Consider the following 18,714-nt stretch of genomic DNA (forward strand, 5'->3'; position numbering starts at 1 on the left):
ACCGAAGCCAGACTTTCGGGTGGGGAGACCGCAAAAGAGGTCTGGACTGCCTTGTAAAACGATTTGGAATTGAAATTGCAATGCAACTAAAACAAAAACAATTTAAATATAATGGAACCACAACGACTTGGTCTCCAGAGGGGCGCTGTAAATAATTCAGCCAGAGCCGCGCAGCGGCGACTGCAAATTAAATCAAATAGTTATATCAAGCGGGTAAATCGCTGTGGATATCGCACATACGCCCCGTTGACCGCAGACGCGACTCGCGGCTACTTACACGCCGCGCTCATCGCTCCGGGCATCAGTGGGCGCCCAGTGCTCAGCCGCAGCAGATCGTGAGTGTGAACGGATATACATAACATATATCCAAGCAGTTGGACAGTGTGCTGCCCATGTCTGGCAGATAGAGCAGAAAAGCGCTCAAATATTTGCACATCGCAAGGGGGAAGACCTCCTGTTCCCGTACACGTGCTGCATCGTCTGTGGCCGGGATCTGGAAAGCAAAAACTCCGACTCCGTCTCCGCTTTCACTCGAACTCCAATCAGGAGCCGCTCCGTCTGGTTTTTTCGTATTTTCGCCCGAGCTCCAGCACCTTCATCCTGCCACCATGCATACGCCGGCTGCCAAAGTGTCGGGCTACGTCGTCCTGATGATTGTGCAAATAATCTTCCTGGTTCTATTCTGGCTGTTCGTGCGTTACGAAAAGACGGTGCTGCCCCTGGCAATCGACGCCGAAGACGCTGGATCAGCAAACGAACACGTTTCCAAATATCCGCGTGAGTAGCTGGGATTTTCCGCCATCCTTCTGCTTTCCTTGGGTAAAAATGCTTCCGTTTATAAGCCTTTAAAATGAATCATAAATGGTATGACCAAGTAGGTTAGGAGCTGGATTTAGTATTATATTTTTATTATTAGAAGAGAGTGGCTTAAAATGATTATATGCTAGGGATTAGAAATAATTTATTGGTGACTTTGCATATAACTTATGACTTCAGATATAATGCTATAAGAACATTGACACATAAAATTCGATTAGCATGCGTTTATAGGAAACAAAACAATGTGTTTTTCAGACACGCCCAACTTATCAAAGTTATTCTATTTTCTTTCCAAATTAACCAAAAATTGCCGAAAACAATTGTTCACCATACTGTTAAGGGCCAAGCACTTTTAGAATTCAGCTTTTGTTTAATTAGACAGTTTTGGCTGATATAATTGTCTTTACTTTTTGTTACTATTTACAACGATGTCCAGCTATCATTTTATTTTTGTGCTTTTTGTTTCTTCTTGTTGGTTAATTAGTCCGCTTTGTCTAATAAAAGTCACTAAAGCTAAATATACATAGAGCAGCGCAAACATTTCATACTGACAATCAAATAAAATAGTTTTCTGCGTTTTGCGGAATTAATTTACACGGGTCCCCTAAAAAGTGCACCTCTGGTGTGCGGAAGCTTGTTATATATTTAGGTTCACCCCTCGAAAATAAAAGCAATCGTGCAAAAAACCATTTCGGTATTTGTATAAATTCAAATTATTGCTATATTATTGTAGCTCTGTTTGTTTAAGCTTGTGTGCAATTAAAGTCACTCCAGTAAACGCTCGTGGCGTACTCGTAAATCGCAATTAAAATTACAACTCTATAAAAAAATAAGATTCGCATAAAATTAGTCTGAAATGCCACGCATTTTAATTTTGGACTCCTAAGCTATTTTTTCTCTTGATTAATTAGCCACATAGAGCTAATGAAATACAATAGACAAAGGGGATTTGGCAACAGCTTTAAAGTGTGACATGCCATATTTATTAAACCGAGCTATTGCCATGGCAATGACGCATAAAAAACCTATCAAACTATGATCAATTGAAAATGTATTAATTTGTGAACAAAGACTTTTAATTTGCAGCAGTTTCAATGTCATTTAATTAATGCTATAGTAAATGGTAAAGCGAAGAAATCACTAAATTTGCAGTTGTGGGAGGGATTAAGCGAAGAGATTACGATACAAAAGGAAATAGTAAAAGTACAAATGGAAATTCGACGGGTAATGAACAGAAACAATTAAGAGGACCCCAGGTCGAAGCTCTAAATCAAATGCCACATAAAGCTATTACCCCTGCTAACCGAAACATAAATGTATATGCTAGTCCTTGCAATTCCGATGGAACGGGAAGATGCTAGGACGAGGAGTCCTGGCATTGTTTGCCAAGTGTTGGCGGGTCATAAATAAATGAAGTTCTTTTTCGCACAGTCTCGGCCGTCTTTCGGGTCCCGTGGCACCAATTCCATTAATTACTTCTGCCATAGAACAGGGCACATTGTGCCCAACCGAACCGAACCGAAACGAACAATGGGACACACACACGAGCAGAGATGAATAATTAAAGTCATTAATTTCAATTTATGCAAATGCGTCTGTAAACAACTTGTTGCAATTCATAATAAATAAATTAAACCGTATTTCACACTAATTGCACCCGCGCGGACACACATACGCACACAGGGGATGTTTGCGACTGGTGTTGGTGGAGCTGTAAAGTGGGTGGCAGTGGGCGGTGGCTATCGAGCAGGGCGTCTTGGTGCCCTGGTGACATCAATCTCAATGCAATTGACTTTTGGCAGCGGACAATTGGGCGGTTAATTGAAACGACTTGACTCTATTAATTGGCATCCCAGCTGGCCCAGACAAGGGTCATCCTGACATCTCCGGGCCGACTAACAGCTGCTGTCTCCCGCAGAGTTCCAGGACATCCAGGTGATGATCTTCATTGGCTTCGGCTTCCTAATGACCTTCCTGCGAAAGTACGGATACAGTGCCACCGGATTCACACTGTTCATGGCCGCTCTAGTGGTGCAGTGGGCTGTGCTCATGAAGGGATTCCTCCACATGGAGGGCGGCAGGATCAGGTGAGTGGCTTGGCCAACTTTAATTTATTAATTGCTCGACTTCGAGCCCAAAGCCTAGCTGTCAGGCCAAGAGCAAATAGGTTTGCGATGTCAAATGAAAAGAAATACCCTCGAGCTTAAATGAATTCAGGCAATTACTTTAAACGAAGAAGTCAACCTGAGGAGGCAGGGTCCTTGGAATCTTCTACTTATGCTAAGTGAAATGGGCAACAATCCCAGTCGAACAAAAGCAGAAGGAGCTGAAAAAGTCTAAAGAAGCTGACAGTCAAATGTACTGGAAAAACGGAATAAGACATTTTTCATCCGAAAAATATTAATATTTAAAAACTATGTTTAGGCAATGAAGAAATGGTTTGAATAAGTAGATACTTTTGAGCATACAATTCGCCTTTGGAGATGGCGGGCATTTTATTACAGGATTAGGATTATATTTGTCCACGTTCTTCCAAACATTCCCGGAAATCCATAATTCCTCCTAAACTTCTCTGTGTAAATACGGGTATATAAACAGTTTTGTAAAGCATTAAAATGTATTCCATTTCCTGGTAAAGTTGTCGCCATTTTTTATGCGGCAGAGGGCGTGTCATCTGTCGCACTTCCTGCTTATCGTACTCCTCCCCATTCTGCGCCCACAGCCTCTCCCTGGAGAACATCATTGATGCGGATATCGCCGCCGCCGTGCCCCTGATTAGCATGGGCGCCCTGCTCGGCAGGACCACGCCCATCCAGCTCCTGTGCATGTCCATCTTCGAGGTGGCTCTCTTCGCCGCCAACGAGTATCTGGCTCTTCACGTGCTCAGTGTGAGTAGATGTACATTTGTGTATCATAAATAATATATCTTCCTACAATATTCGTTATTGCTCACAGATCTGCGACTGCGGCGGCTCCATCACTGTCCATGCCTTTGGAGCCTACTTTGGCCTGGCTGTGGCGCTGATGCTGAGACCCGCCGGCGACCAGAACGAGGCGGGAAAGCTGGAGGGCGCCAGCTACACGTCGGACATCTTCGCCATGATCGGCACCACCTTCCTGTGGGTGTACTGGCCCAGCTTCAACTCCGTGTTGGCCGACGGAGCCGGCGGCGAGCGAGCCATTTTGAACACGTTCCTGTCATTAGCCGCGGCAACAGGTGAGTCACGTGCCCCGGCAATTAGCTGGCTCAAGTGGAGGGCAGCTGGCGGACATTCTTTCTCTCTGCTGCGCAGTCCATCTGCCGGCTCCGGACATATCTTCCGGCCATCTTCGCCCACTCGCACATACATATCTTCACGCCCGGCTGGGTCACTCCTGGCGGGCTTCTCAGGCCTGGTTAATTATAATGTTGGCGGGCCTATTAGCACAGCACCCAATGAAATTGAAAAAGGATCCCAGGCAGCTCCGGGCACAGCCCAACCCGACCAGCCCTGCAGGTCCTTGTGCATGCGCCTCACAAACTAATTAAATGTCAAATAGTTTCGTTAACACATTTGAAAATTTATTTTGAGCACGTAGCGCACATAAAAACGAACCAGCCTGTCCAGCATTTGCTTAGTCCGATGGGTGGGTCAGTAGTCGCCGGCAAATCCCATTCAGATCCCGTCTGTCCAGGTCCTGGTCCTGGTCCAGTACCGGTCCAGGCGCACATTGAAAATGTGCTAAAAGCAGCAGCCCTGGTTGACTCGCTCGGTTAATGTAAATAACAAAACACAAATTAAATGTATACAAAGGACGCCGGCAGCAACAACAAGAGCCGTAATAATAGCACGGCCAGCAGCTGAGATAAGCCAACTAGGAGTGGGCGACACTTGGCTAACTGTGGCCGGAGTCTCGCCCGGTTCAGCTCCGGTTCTCCTGGCCATGGCACTAAAGCCCTCACGTTACAGCGATGGAGGCAACACCTAAACTGGGCTACAAGTCGGCAGAATGGGGCGCTGTATACCCTGCACAATGCATTACAAATAACTTTATTCAAGCAACATAAATATTCTGAAATATGCCAATTTATTTGATTAAGTCAAGGTGGCTGTATATTTTTAATTAATGTCAAATTCCTTTTATTTACTTTCCGCATCAAATATTTCTTTTATTAAAATGAATTATTCCTTTAATTCATGTCACGCCAACAATTCAGCACAACTCCCACGTTAAATATTCTTCTGTCAATATATCCTTTGTAAGCCACAAAGAACAATTCGCTCTCTTTTTTCGATCTTAGTTGGCCAAATGGAATGCGAGCATATGAAGCATAAATGAATCATGTTGTGTATTTTCAAGAGCATCACTTGTTGGCATTTCATTTTAATTTTTGCCCAAAACTTCTTTGCTCTTCGAGAGTAGCTCTTAATTTGCGTTAAAAATTCTCGTCTCAATAAAGTGCATATTCAAATTTAGTTGCAACTCATAACCGACCAGAGGAAACTTAATCAGTGCATTCCAATCTGTGCAGCAGAATGAGATAACCCAACCCACAAATGGACCTCGTAGAGTATCCTTTCGGTGGGGAAGGCAGAAAAAGCGGGCTGCTGGACGACATTTTATGCGGAAGGATGTGCGATGGTTGAGTCAACCCCCTAAGCCCCGCTCCCACTCCAACTCCCGCATGTCCTGCCCAACGTGTCCTTGTCCATTCGGTGGACAAGCCGGTTGCTTGGCTCACTAGTTGTTGCCTTAATTAAACTAAAGCTGGGGTTCAGTTCAATGCTGAAATTAGAGGCGGTCTGGTGGGCGTGGCCGGCGGTCGTAGTCCTTTGGCCGCCTATGCGGGCCGACATGCATGCTCTGGCCAGCAGGATTGGTTTTGGGCGGAGCAGCAAAGGGGCTTCGTCCTGCCAGCAGACGACGCCATTTGGTGTCCGAATGCGGCGCCAACAGCAAAAATACGCCCCAGTTGTTGTTTTCACACCAGGCACAAAATGAGCCGGAGCGCCGTCTGGACCTTCTCATGGGAAAGCACCGAGAAAAATGAAATGACAGGGGTATTTAGCAACAGCATTTTAATAAATAAAGAATACCGAGTCTAGTTGCACGTCCGATGTCCTTAAATAAAACAGCTCGGTTCCAGCAGAAACACGAGCAAGTTTGAAAGTCTTTAATTCAACTACTTTAATTTGCTGCCGTGTGATTTGGGTTTGGACCTGGTCAATGGGGGGGCAGAGGAGCATCTGCCCGCATTGGCCAAGAACGCTAAGCACAAAACACATTTTACAGTCGCAAGTGACACCATTGGCGTTAATTTAAATTGTTTAATGTTCGGGCAGGAGCAAAGCAGAGCAAAAACAAAACAACGGCAGCTGATGTCCTGAATCTCGGATGCCGTTGGCCTGGCTTTGGTTTAGAGCTCGAGCAGGACAAACAGGACCAGGACGACTATGAGGACCGGCTGTAAAAAAGCTGTTTAATTGATTTTTAAGCCAGAATTTGCTGTTCTCGTTGTTTTGCGTCGCCCGGACAACGTCAAAAGCTGTTTTGAAATTGTTGCGGTTAAATGCCCCTTCCGACATCCAACTCGCCCGTCGGCTGAGATTTGCCTTACTTATTTGCAGTGGCCAACCGACGCCTGGCCCAAACTAATTTATGCAAATTATTATGGCTGCAACATATGCTCCGCCATAAAATGGAGATTTTTAAGTATTTAGTGTTATTCAGTCGAGATTTATGCTGGCTGATGGCCATAAACTGAATCGCCCTTGTTGTGCTGTGTTCTGTGGCCAGCGGAAAAGCGGAAAAGCGGCAAGGCGACTAGTGTGGGGGGTGGCCCCTTGGAAAAACCCGGGAAATCCAATGGGATCTTTCCACTGTTGTGTTTACATTTTTATTAGTTTTGTGTTTATTACCAAAGTGTGGTTTAGCTGTTGCTGGGTTGGGTTGGCTGTGTCATTCCTGCTGCTCCAGTGATTAGCGAGAGCTGTTTGCTGGACTTGGAGAAACTAAACAGGAGGGTTTACGAATGCAAGGGATTTTCTCCTCCAAACCAGCTTGCGTAGTAGAGAAACTGCAAGTGAGTAAATGGAAATGGTTGTTTTGCTATTCAACAGGTCGTATACGTGATTTTTCTGTTTTATGCCGCACTGGCGATTGATTGGCATCATATGTATGCTATGATTGAAGTAAAAACAATGAAAACTAAAGAAATTATTTCATTACCTAATAGTATTTGCTAGCCTGTTTAACATTATAACATTCTTTAATATACATATTTTGCTACTAATAAGTCTTCTCCAAAGGTACTATAACCCCACTCTATTCATTACGCACTATAAAGGGCAACATTCAGCAATTCATATCCCCCTAATGAACTAGCCAGGACTCATTCAAAAATGCATTAAAATCATGTAATTAAGCCGGGCATTCGAAGTCCGTGCGCTGCATTCAATCTGCCTGCGAACCACAGCCTCCCTCTTTATTTTTTTTTTTTGGCCACATTCTACTGTTTTTGGGCCATCTTTCGAACCCGTAACCCGTAACCCGTTGGTATTTTGCAGTGACCACCTTCGTTGTATCCGCGCTTGTCAGCCACGAGAATAAATTGGACATGGTGCACGTGCAGAACTCGACCCTCGCCGGCGGAGTTGCCGTGGGCACAGTGTGCAACTTGCTGCTCGGCGCCCACGGAGCTGTCTTAATTGGCATTATCGCCGGCACGGTCTCGGTGCTCGGCTATCGCTATTTAACAGTAAGTTTGCAACGCTAACACAGCACACTCCCACTCACACTCGGAAAATACCAGAAAAAAAAACAAAAAAGGAGTAAAACCCAAAATGGCCTCCATACAGGCATAAGCCCCATTCAAATCGCGCACCTGGAACTAAAACTGGCTGGCGGTGGCTTCGCTTTAATTAGTGCGCCTAGGAAAATGCGACGCTAATGAGTAAAGTTTGTTGCCCGCCGGTCAGCCGCAACCGGAGCCGGAGCCGGAGCCGGATTCCTCCGGACTTCATCCCGGAATCCGGCGGACTTCCCTCTGCATTATGACCATGTAGCTGCACCCTATTCCGTGGAGCAGTAAATAAATGTGCAGTTTTCAAGTGACACACTGACTGCCTGCCATGTTTCGCTCTTACATAATTTAATTCAGACACACCATTACTTAGTTCAACTTCAGAAAATACATACTGTTATCAAAGCTGTTGAGAGTTGAAGGACATTTAATTGCTTTCCGTCTTGAGTGTGTAGAGTGAATTGAAAAAGATTTACTCCCAAAAATCATACAAATAGAGTCTTAATGTTGTTTGTTGATCATAAATTGCTGTTGATGATAAATCTAGAATGTAACTGAGGGCATATAAACCTACTTATACGTCTGGCTTCTCTTAATCTTTTGAATTTATTAAAGAAAGGGTTCTATATATTCATAGCACATTTATTTTTTGTATTAATCCCTTCTTTGGTTTCTAGCCCTGGATGACGGCCAACCTGAGGCTGCACGACACCTGTGGCGTGCACAACCTGCACGGAATGCCGGCCCTCATTTCGGCCATTGCCTCGGCCATTTACGCCTCGATGGCCACCGTGGGCGAGTACCAATCCGAGCTGCAGGACATTTTCCCGGCCATGGTGGGCAGCAACGGGACCGAGACCAAAATCATGGGCGTGAGTATCCGTGTCCGGCATCTGTGCACCGATGGGTGTTAATACCCTTTGGTGTCCCTTCCCGCTTCCCGCTTTCCGTTTCCCGCAGGGTCTTGGCCGGAATGCCACTTCGCAGGCGGGCTATCAATTGTTTGGCATTGCCGTCACACTGCTCATTGCCATCGGCGGTGGTATTTTGACAGGTATTATGACTAAAACTATCCTGTAAGTTTAAAGGCAGCTCTCAACACCAAAAACAGGTGGCGCTTTGAAGTACGCCAGCTTCCGGAACCTGAAGAAGGACGAACACCACCAGGACGAGCACTACTGGGAGGTTCCGGCTGCCGAGAGCAAGGAGGAATAGTTAAGTGTTGTGCCTGCCAGATTGACCACAGTTCACGCGCCTCTAATGTGCCTTGTCTAACTAATTACGACTTTTACTATTACTATTATCTTGTTTGCATTATTTTGTTGTATGAAATGCACGCAAAGCCATTGTGCCTGCCCCATTCGAAATCAAAGTTTTCCAAATTGCCTGCCACGCTTTGCATTCGCATTTCGCTGATTTGATTTGCCGCCTTTTTTGCAGTGAACTAGAAAAAGTTGATGAGCTTTTGCTGTAAGCCAGTAAGCCAGTAAGCCAGAATTAATGCCAAGCCAAAACACCCAGACAAATGCCCCAATGAGCAGAGACCGCCCAGGACAATGGGCTCTGGCCAATCCTTTTGTTGCGCTGTGCTTGCCTGCTTCGCTGAATTTTTGTAGACATTTGTCGCATTTAATTAAAAACTCCAACAATTTACACATTTAATTAGCGTCGAGCACCGAAAAACAGTAACGCCAAAATAAAAATCAACAAAAAAAGTATTAGCAATAAAAATATTTTAAATGTGACACTCTCCTCCAACTCTTTTGCACACTTCGCATGCCGGGCGCAATTTTTAATGGAATTAAAATCATACACATAAAATCCAACAACGAACGTTGGCGCAAAAAGTTTAAATATGCTCGCCAAACTTTTGGATGACGATGCCGCTGCCAGCAACTCCAATTCCCAGTCTGCCGCCAACTTTAATTGGCGCCCATTTCTGTTGCGCAACTGGAATGCAATTGTCCCCGCCAACAATTTGTATGTGCGCGGAGCGCTGCACTAGGAGCTCTGTCCTCTGCACTCCGCTAATTAAGTGGCCCAGGACAAAGTGCTGGCTAATTAGGCGACTTTTGGCCAAGACACCGGGACACCAGGACTCCAGGACTCCCCCGTCGCCCCCACGCCCCTGCGATCCTATCCAATCCGATCCAGTCAGCTTTCTCAGCTTTCCCAGCTTTCTCCGCCGCACAGCTCAGCCGGCGATTAGCTCACCTGGCGCCGAAGGCCACTAATCGCCGGACAAAGGCGGACCAGGAATAATGTCTTTCGAACGACTCGCAGTTTCGACCAGCGGCGGACAACTGGCCGATAAGCTGGCGGCCAACTACTTAAGTTGGCTTTGTCACACCACAGAAAGGCAAACAATTAACGGCGACAGTTCAACAAGTTCCAATAAAAATTGTCAGCCAACGTCTTGGCCTTCTGCGCTTTGGTCTTAACTCATTTGCGGCGGTGAAGATTAGTCATTAAGATTGGGCGGCTATAGGAGTGGTTCCCGGTTTCAAATTCAGCGATTTTATAGCTCTTTCAAAAAGGATTTTTTAAAAATGTATATTTAAAAAAATAAAAAAAATTACCCATAAAACAATTTTTAAGTCCAAATCAAAAGACAAAAGTCAGAAATACTTCATTAATCACATTTATCATTACTAATGTGCTAAAAACTTTAATGGCCATTTTTTATATTTTTTAAGATTATGATTTATGATTAATACTGTGAAAATCCCAATACCGTTTAATAGTCTAGTTTCAGCTTTAATGATTAATGCAATGCAGCTAAATTAGTGAGTATGAAAACTAGAACATGCCATTAGTTGCATTAGTTGCGTTGTCAGAAAATCTGTCACATTTTATGGCTGTCAATAAGTGTTGTCAACTGCAACAAAGAGCGATTTTCCAGTGCGAAAGTGTCGAGGAAAAACTCGCATAATTGGCTCTCTCATGTTGTACTGCCATCGAACTGCTGAAAGTATCTCACCATCAGAATTCTAACTGCCAAATAATACTATTCAGCCTGCTGTATGCCGAACGAAGCTTACCAAGGCCGAGTAGTCAAATGAGTGGCCAGAGCTGCTGCTCCTGTCTGCCAGACCAGTCTAGCCAGGTCCTGGGGAAGAAGGATTCGGACTGGAGTCAGTTCGGGGGACATGAGACTGAGTAGATTGTGCAATTTGGCAAAGTATTCCCCGGTGCACCGTTCCACTCTTTGGGCGGGTCCAAGTTGACGTCTCTGTCTCCCCATTTGCGGTTGTGTACGGAATTGCACTGAGCGAAATTCCAGCATAAATTGATTTTATACTCATTTCATTGTGAAATCCCATTTTATAAGAATTAATGGGCTCACATGTAACAGAATCAACGTACATGTACATTTAAATTGCGAAAATATACGTTAGCTGGGTCTTATTTACCGAACGATGGTTTTCTCACAGTGTAGCTGTGTGCCTGTCCCATGTCTAAGTGCTGTTTTATTGCATGTGGTTGGCTGGACGACCGCCTTGCTGCCTTCGATGGTCGTGTGCCGCTTGTCGATTGCCAGTCCAGACGGGCGGACACCCACACGTCTATAATAATAATTAACAGCCTGAAACTGAAAGGAAAATATGTCGTCAGTCCCAATTTGGTCCCAAACTCGACGTCCTTTCGAGCCCGATCCCATTGGCAGCCTTTGAGTTCTTATGTTCCTGGCTGCGCCACGAAGTATGCAGCATATTTTATGCATGCCCGCCGCTAAAGGACAACTGTCGACTGTGGACTGTCGCCTGTGACACGGCTGCCATAAAAAGTGCAGGAACAGGACGAGGAGCAGTTCCAGGAGCAACACCAACAACAAGGACTGCAATTAAGGCAACTTTAAGCGCGTTGACAACTCTGCCGGCATCCCGACATTGACTTTGTACTTCCTGCGCCCCCTTTGCTGCAACAAATTGTTGGCCATAGTTCTTTCCATTGTAGCTGCCTTCTGCTCCGGAATGTTGGACGACGAGCTGAGCAGCTGGGGATTTGTTGGCGTTAGTGTTAGTTTTAGAGCTCCTTGTTCTCGTTGTTGCAGGAAGCCTCGAACTCGAACTCGGACTCGGATTCGGAGACGGAGACGGAAGCTTGTACAGCATTTTGCAACAGTAATTTTTTGGGTGTTGTTTCCGCCGGCGCTGACAGTTTCCTCTCCTCGCTCCCCTCGCTCCTGGCCGCCCGTCAGCCGCACTTCTTTTATGGCCCGACAAATGGTCTGGTCTTGGCCCGATTTGAAAGGGTCGCCATTTGGTTAATGTTTCATCGAGGATCGGGCCCGCCGCTCCTGAGGGCCGCCTGCAAAATTCATGATTTACGTTTAAGTGTCATTGGTGTTAAATTATTTAGCCAGCCCCGGGTCGTTTAAGCCGCCTGTCAACCGGGGAGTCGACTGCGTTGCAGGTGCCCCGAGAAATCCACGATGCGAGCACACACTCGTGGACTCACTCCGCTTGGACTGTGCTGCTCCTGGTCGCGCTTTCCATTTCACTGCGATGCACTTGGAGAAAATCGAGCTGGAACCCACTTAAGAATTAACACTCCTCTCGTATTTGAACAGGGATTAAAGTTCCTAGTCCTATAAAAATTACTTTTCAGTATGTATTGTGTAGGCATGGTCTGAAACTATTGGGAATACTGCTACTGATTTGTTCCAAGTGCAGGACCTGGTGACTACCGAAAATTCGAGCGTGTTCTTTGGCTTGCCTACATAAATATGCGCACTGGGCACGCAACTCCGGCGAAGTGGATGGGCGGTCTGGAAAGGGGATTGCAGGGGTTTGGGCAGCAGGCGACCCTGCACAATTTGCAATACTCCAGGGACCTTTCACTCCGCTGCCAGTTGATATGGATATGTCTGTGTCCGCTGTGGCAGGGGCTTGGGTTTTTCCGGGTGGGAAAAGGGGAGGACAAGTACATATGGGAGTGCTGAGTGCGTCAGGTGGATGGAAATCGGGGTGGCAGGGGGCAAAGCGCCCTTTTGCATGCCCGGCGCACATTTCGTGGGCCAGTGTCAGGGCAACAAAACGTTCAGAAAAGTGAAATTAAATAAATTTTATAACATAATTTACGCTATCAAAACATGCACTCCCCCGGCACCCCCGGCCGCCCGAACCACTGCACATATCTGGCTTAAACACACATATCCTTCGCATCCTGGGACCTGCAGTGCCCTGTTTTAGCCCAACGCCCTCTACCAATTTTTTGGAACCGGCGAAAGCACTGAATTGTAGGCTTCAATTAAATGTTAATTTTACAGAGCTTAAGCATGAAATTCGGTTTTAAACCGAGGGTTTGGGGCTTCCACTTCTTGCCGGCAGCTTTTCATTAAGGCAATGTATATAAAAATGTGTATTTTATGGCTGCATTTTAATCTTTTTTATTGGCAGCTCACTTTTCAGGCACACGAACTCATTTCTTTGCTACCAATTTACCTGGCGAAAAAGTGGCTTAAATATGCCGGTGGAGTGCTTCCAAATGTTGCCCATAAATTAAAAAATATCTTAACATTTCGACGATTTTATCGAAAAATTTGAAAACTCACTTAACTGGCTTGGTTTTGACCTCCTAAAGTTACCAATATTAAGCCTTTAAACACAGCTAAGATATCAATTTATTTTAAATTCCATGCACACACTCAATGAAATGCATATGAAGAGTTTTTCCAAATTTGAAGTCCATTCTCTCTTTGAGCATATTTTATTTTCTGACTGACTGGAATTTTTTGGTGACCCACTTGAAGACGCTCGAGAGCATCGCTTTGCACTTGACTTCACCTTTTGGCCCGGCAATTTGGCGCATAAAACATGTTGCAAATAAAATGCATTTGCCACTTGTCCGTGTCGTTTGTTTGCTGCCATGTGGGCGTGGACAGCCACCCAAAACACATTCAAAACACGCTGCGAACTTGAATACGCTCGAGTGTTCATAAAAAAGCAGACCCATAAAGTCCATATGGACGGGCATGGGTTCGCTTCGTTTCAGTTTGCTTCGGCAAAATGGAACCATTGTAATAATGTCCAAAAATATGTTACCAACACGTGAAGCCCGGCATGCGAAAAAATATGAAAAATAAACGAAATGTAAAACATTCTGGCGCTGTGGATGCAGCAGGGGTATTTTCCGCCCTCCGCCCTCGTAAACCCCCTTTAATCGATGCAGCCTCTGTGTTTTTTTGTTTTTTTCATAGAGCGATATTTTATTTAACGCCGCCAGCTAGACAGGCGGGCAGACCAAAGGCTCCAGGTCCCCATTGCCCATCCAGCCAGCCATCCAGCCATCCAGCCATCCAGACAGACAATGTCAATGCACAGGCCGCGTTCATCATCGCCCTGGGGACTTTAGTCGGGGACTTTGAGCCGGCATAAAAATATAAAAAATATGCCGACAATAAAAATTTGTTGAGCGGCTCAGCGGCATGCAACATGCTGTTGCACGCCGCCGCCAGCAGGTCAGACGGAAGTCACCCACACAGTTCACCTACATATGAGGGAAAAAAGCGGATGATGGACTACTGCGAGGAAAAAATCGAACCCTATGTACCCTGAAAAATGCACAGTATATATAAATATACAGCCTTAAAGCCGATACTTGGAATATGGGTAACATAAAATGTTATTTTTCTAGTTTAAAAATCCTTTAAGTTAGTAATATGCTACATATATTTAGAGAAAATTACCTATTACTTTATAAAACAAGTGCTGACTATCATTATCATTATCTGATTATTATTATGGTGTTGCAGGGTATGATTGATTGACTTTTAAGAACTACAATTGATTACTAGCTTTGATAAATCTCAGAACTTTTATTATTTGTTTTCTGGCCATTTCAATAACTTTAACACCTTTCCAGGCGCCAGCAAATCTCTTTTTTCGTCCTTAAAGGTCCTTTAGTTCAACCAGAAGAGTAATCTGCGGCATCCTGTCCTCGCAAGATCATTGGAAAAAGTCTCACAGTTCAATGGCTGGCGGACCTCAATGGAGTTGCAATAAAAGCGCGGAATTTTTCCAGTAATAAAATAGAAACAGCCGTGCCTAAAAACCACTCAAGCATACATTCGGGCTTGGGCAGCGGGGATCTGTGGATGTGGGAATCGGGATTTGTGAAGGGACATCGAAATCGGAATGGGAACGGGAATGGGCATACCCATCTGGCGTAGTCAAAAGTTACGAAATCGGGCCGTGAGTGAATGCCAGGAAAACAGACATTGACTAGGTAGCGAAAATAAAGTCGTAAACCTGAAATAAGCCATCAATGGCATTAAAACCCCGGCGTTGGCGACACAGCCCTTTTACAGTGCTCATCATGTGCTCCGTATCCGTGGCACGCCCCCCGAATCCAGCCCGGATATTCCAGCGCCCTGTTTTTTTCCCTTTCGGCATGGCGACGCCGTGTTTCATTTGTCAAAGTGCTTGGCGCTTGGCGGCTCACAGAGTTCTCGGCGGCATGACTGCCACTTTTTGTGGCTTTTACGTATGGGTAATCTTATAGGCGGGCATTACTCATACGCGCAAATCACGTTGACTTTCCCCATTTCCCCATTTCCCCATTGGCGCACATTTAAAGTTTCATGATTACATTGCAAATTATATAATTTCGTTGTTGATTTTTGGCCGAAAGAAAGTTTTGACATCCGTTTTCCTGCCGGAGCTGGAGTAGGAAACGGCGTGGGCTTGGCCCACTTTCGTGGCGTCATCTTATTTAAAAATCAATATTTGCGCTGATACGTGTGCGGCATATTAATCATACGCAGCGTTGTCCCAGCCGAGCCGTATTTGTGATTTCTTTTCCAGTCTTTTCACGGAGCCATTTTCCTCCTTCTTCCAGATATCATTTTAGACACTAATAAAAACTTTCGACGGCAATACGTGTGCGGCTTTGGGGGATGCCACTACCCATGGCAGATACCCAGTCTGCCAGCACTATTAGAATATGAAGAGTCGCCGACTGAAAGCGAGATGAGATGAGATGGCGCCCTCACTTGCGCATAGTTATAATAAGCAAAGTTTTCTGCTGACTGGAAAGCGGATCCTCCTTTATTTGGTTGATAATCAAGGCGGGTTAAGTGCGAGTCAAGTCCGATGTCAAGGCTAATGAAGAAGGCATCAGCAGCGGTAATCTCGTTGCGCCCCAGGGACATTAATCCTCCGAATGGATAATGAGCAGGAGGAAATACTTCATTAGTTCTCCTACATGGCAAAGGCTGGTCTGGTCTACCATTAATAATTTTTAATATTTGTTGGAGCATGTAGTCCTGGTCACCTGTTTCGTACGGATAAATGAAGACGTTAGCAGGTGGCCAGGTTTGGCCTGATTCCCGGAAAGTGGCCACCACCTACAAGCAGGTTCATAATTGCCAAGCCGCAAATTAGTTTTATGCAATGTTGCGGCTGGGTGCGCCACTGGGAAAACGTTAGATTAAAACTTTGATTTATGTTTGCCATATATATGAACTCTCAAATGCTACTCTCTTATTCTGATTTTGTTCATTTAACTCTTAAAATGTTTTTTAAACATATGCTATTGATATTGATATTGATAAGATGGAGGCACTTAGAGTTTAATAATACTCGGATTCCTCGCAGTGCAGCCCTGCTCCCATTTAGTCCTTCGTCCTGCGTGCACCGGTGTCTGCCTGCTTTCGCCCCCAAGGATATTAACTGCGACTCGGAGTTGGTTTAGCCAGTTGTTTGTGCAGCCAATAACCCGTGCCACCAACTGGCTGCTCCTTCCATTGGGTCTCCACTTGGAGTCCCGGTGTCCTGGCACTGCTGCTCCGCCTAAACCGCTGCCCAACTCATGAATGTTTGAAGAGCTCGGGCTGCGGCAGCGACGACTCTCGGCTTTTCCCGCTTTTCCCGGCTTTTCCCGCCCTTCCCGGCTTTCCTTTCAAGCGCCTCGCTTCCGGCTTGCTGAAAATTAAACACGGCGTCAGGTGGGCGGCTTGTTATTGTCTAGCTGCGTTTTTGTGTTTTTGTGTGCATATTAATTGGATTATCTAGAAGGCGCCCCACTTCGCCCATTAGAAATGCGTGTGTGGCTTTTCCTCCGTAGTCACGTTAATCCCGGGGGATTCTGCCTGCCAGTCCCGGTATGCAATTGCTTAAAAGGCATTTGGCCCAACAATATGCCAGCCAAACTTGCCTCTTGCTGCGGCATTCGTGGTTGGCTGGCCGGCAAAAAGACGCAAAATCAACATTAGACGGCTGGAGCACCCTGCATAAATCACTGGCAAAAGCGGGTTAAGTGTGGGGCTGGTGGTGGTGGTGGCGGTGGTAAACAGCAGCTGCTCCGCGCTGTCTAAATATTTACACAATGCCAATGTAAATTAAAAAACAGGCAGCGGGCAACAAGTTGACTATACAATACCGGGCAGCACAGCGAAAACAATAGCTCGGTTGCGTTGCCAACCGGAACACAGATACCCTCAAATGCCCGAAATATTCCCAGCTGAAGCCCGATAGCAAACACAGCATTTTCATTACGCAGAATGACTTCTGGTTGCCGTATGCAAATGCAAATTATAGCGTAGACTTGGCCGGAGAGATCCACTGAAGCGTTAACCAAAGGATGGAGCTAATACGGACAGATCTAATATCAAACGGAGTCCGACTTACACATGGAGAAAATAGTGATTATTATTATAAAATGAATTGGAATCGTCGCTGCTTTTGATTTCACTCTTCATGTTATTGCTGCAATATTCCATTTTGATCCGCCCTAATTTACTTCGCAAAGTGTTTTAAATCATTACTAATTCATGCGGTGCTGGCTCGAAAATTTAAATTAAATAAACTCCCACTCCCGTTCTTTTGTTTTCCATTTTTCGAGTGCTGACCAGCCCTGGCCAGGCATCATTAGCCACCTGTCTGTGGACTAATAAACTGAGCATGCAGACTCCAACGGCCCGTTGGCAGAGGCAAGTAAGTTCGTGGCCACCACCACAGTCCAATACAGGCAGTCATCCGCAGCGGATTACACAAACCGACAAACAAGCAGCTTAAAAACCCGACCAGGAGTTTCCATGGATTTCCTGCACCCGCTTCCATTCTTGCTGCAGATTTTCCAGCTCCTGATCCCCACTCCCTTTGGCTGGAGCAGCGCACCTGGCCAAGCCCAAAGAAGGGATGCCTTTGTCGAGTCCACATATTTGATGCTGTGTGCGTAAATTAACAAATAAATGGCATTTTTGTTTGGCTCAGTCCAGTTCGCATTCAGGCCGTTTGTTTCGGCCACCCTTGCTGGCTTGGCTTTGGACTGGGCTTGGGATGGGGCCTGGCCAATGATTGGCCTCGCTGCTCCTTTGAAATTTCATAAATTTCCAGGCAAAATGCGTAAAATGTGGCCAGAGGGCCCCGATCCTCGCATGGCAATTGAGCAAACACGCTGAAACTGGGCCTTTAAGCTAAGGCACACTGAAAAGAACCTGCTACCAATTCTATGTTTTACACAGTGCAATAAATTTGTAAGTAACAGAACAGGCAACATTTTCCTTATAATTTTTCTCAGCCATAAAGACATTTCTTTGGGGAAATTATTCCCCCTTTTGGACAGTGCCACTTTGATTTTGTGCTTTGATGAATGAAAAGTGAGGAGTGTGTTTGCCCGCTCCTTGTCTGTCTCTTTGTGTTTGACCACAAACATTGCACTTTTCTTTTGTTGCATTTTTGTGTGTCGTCCATTGTCGCCGGAGCCCTTTTGGCCCCCAACCCATTCGGGCCCACTCTCATATTGGCCAAAACCGTGCGGGTGTGCACCTGACATAATACTTTTGCTTCATGCTCGAAGGCACCTGTGGTTGGCTTGACTCCTTGCCTGCGACCTGCCGCATTCCGGCTGCAATCATAACCACCTTCGGATCCCTGGATGTCCTGACCACAACAGTTTTACTATGCACTCGTACTCGCACAAGTATAACATACAACATATTTGCCGGGCCACTTTTTGCGGCTGCGGCATATTCTCATGGCCACTGGCAGTGACTTGGACTAAACCTCGGCTTGAGGTAAGCAAATTTCTTGCTGATTGCAGTGCCACTGCCACTGCTCACCTGCAGCTCTCATTTTGCCAACTTCTCAATTAAGTGAAACGAAAGT

General features: G+C 45.6%; 1 protein-coding gene across 2 annotated transcripts; it reads left to right on the forward strand.

The window, feature by feature from the left end:
• Positions 1-238: 238 nt before the first annotated feature.
• LOC6544267 (ammonium transporter Rh type B) lies at positions 239-10,134 on the forward strand. 2 transcript variants are annotated; one of them, XM_001971917.3, is made up of 9 exons: positions 239-777; positions 2,738-2,906; positions 3,542-3,707; positions 3,775-4,036; positions 7,368-7,558; positions 8,281-8,475; positions 8,564-8,657; positions 8,715-8,817; positions 9,044-10,134. In XM_001971917.3, the coding sequence occupies exons 1-9, from the start codon at positions 609-611 to the stop codon at positions 9,075-9,077; spliced, it is 1,383 nt and encodes a 460-aa protein (XP_001971953.2). In that variant the 5' UTR covers positions 239-608; the 3' UTR covers positions 9,078-10,134. The 2 variants fall into 2 exon arrangements, with proteins under 2 accessions (XP_001971953.2, XP_015013840.1); XM_015158354.2 differs by having other exon boundaries at positions 9,452-10,134.
• Positions 10,135-18,714: the final 8,580 nt, after the last annotated feature.

The sequence above is a fragment of the Drosophila erecta genome, unplaced genomic scaffold (genome assembly GCF_003286155.1).
Source record: "Drosophila erecta strain 14021-0224.00,06,07 unplaced genomic scaffold, DereRS2 tig00000021-arrow-pilon, whole genome shotgun sequence".
NCBI classification, from domain to species: Eukaryota; Metazoa; Arthropoda; class Insecta; order Diptera; family Drosophilidae; genus Drosophila; species Drosophila erecta.

What these genes read in the sequence shown, in the direction of transcription:
- LOC6544267 (XM_015158354.2), top strand. Translation starts at nt 609, where the DNA reads ATGCATACGCCGGCTGCCAAAGTGTCGGGCTACGTCGTCCTGATGATT. An exon ending in ACACGTTTCCAAATATCCGC is followed by an intron (nt 778 to 2,737) that starts GTGAGTAGCTGG and finishes TGTCTCCCGCAG; the next exon opens with AGTTCCAGGACATCCAGGTG. An exon ending in TGGCTCTTCACGTGCTCAGT is followed by an intron (nt 3,708 to 3,774) that starts GTGAGTAGATGT and finishes TATTGCTCACAG; the next exon opens with ATCTGCGACTGCGGCGGCTC.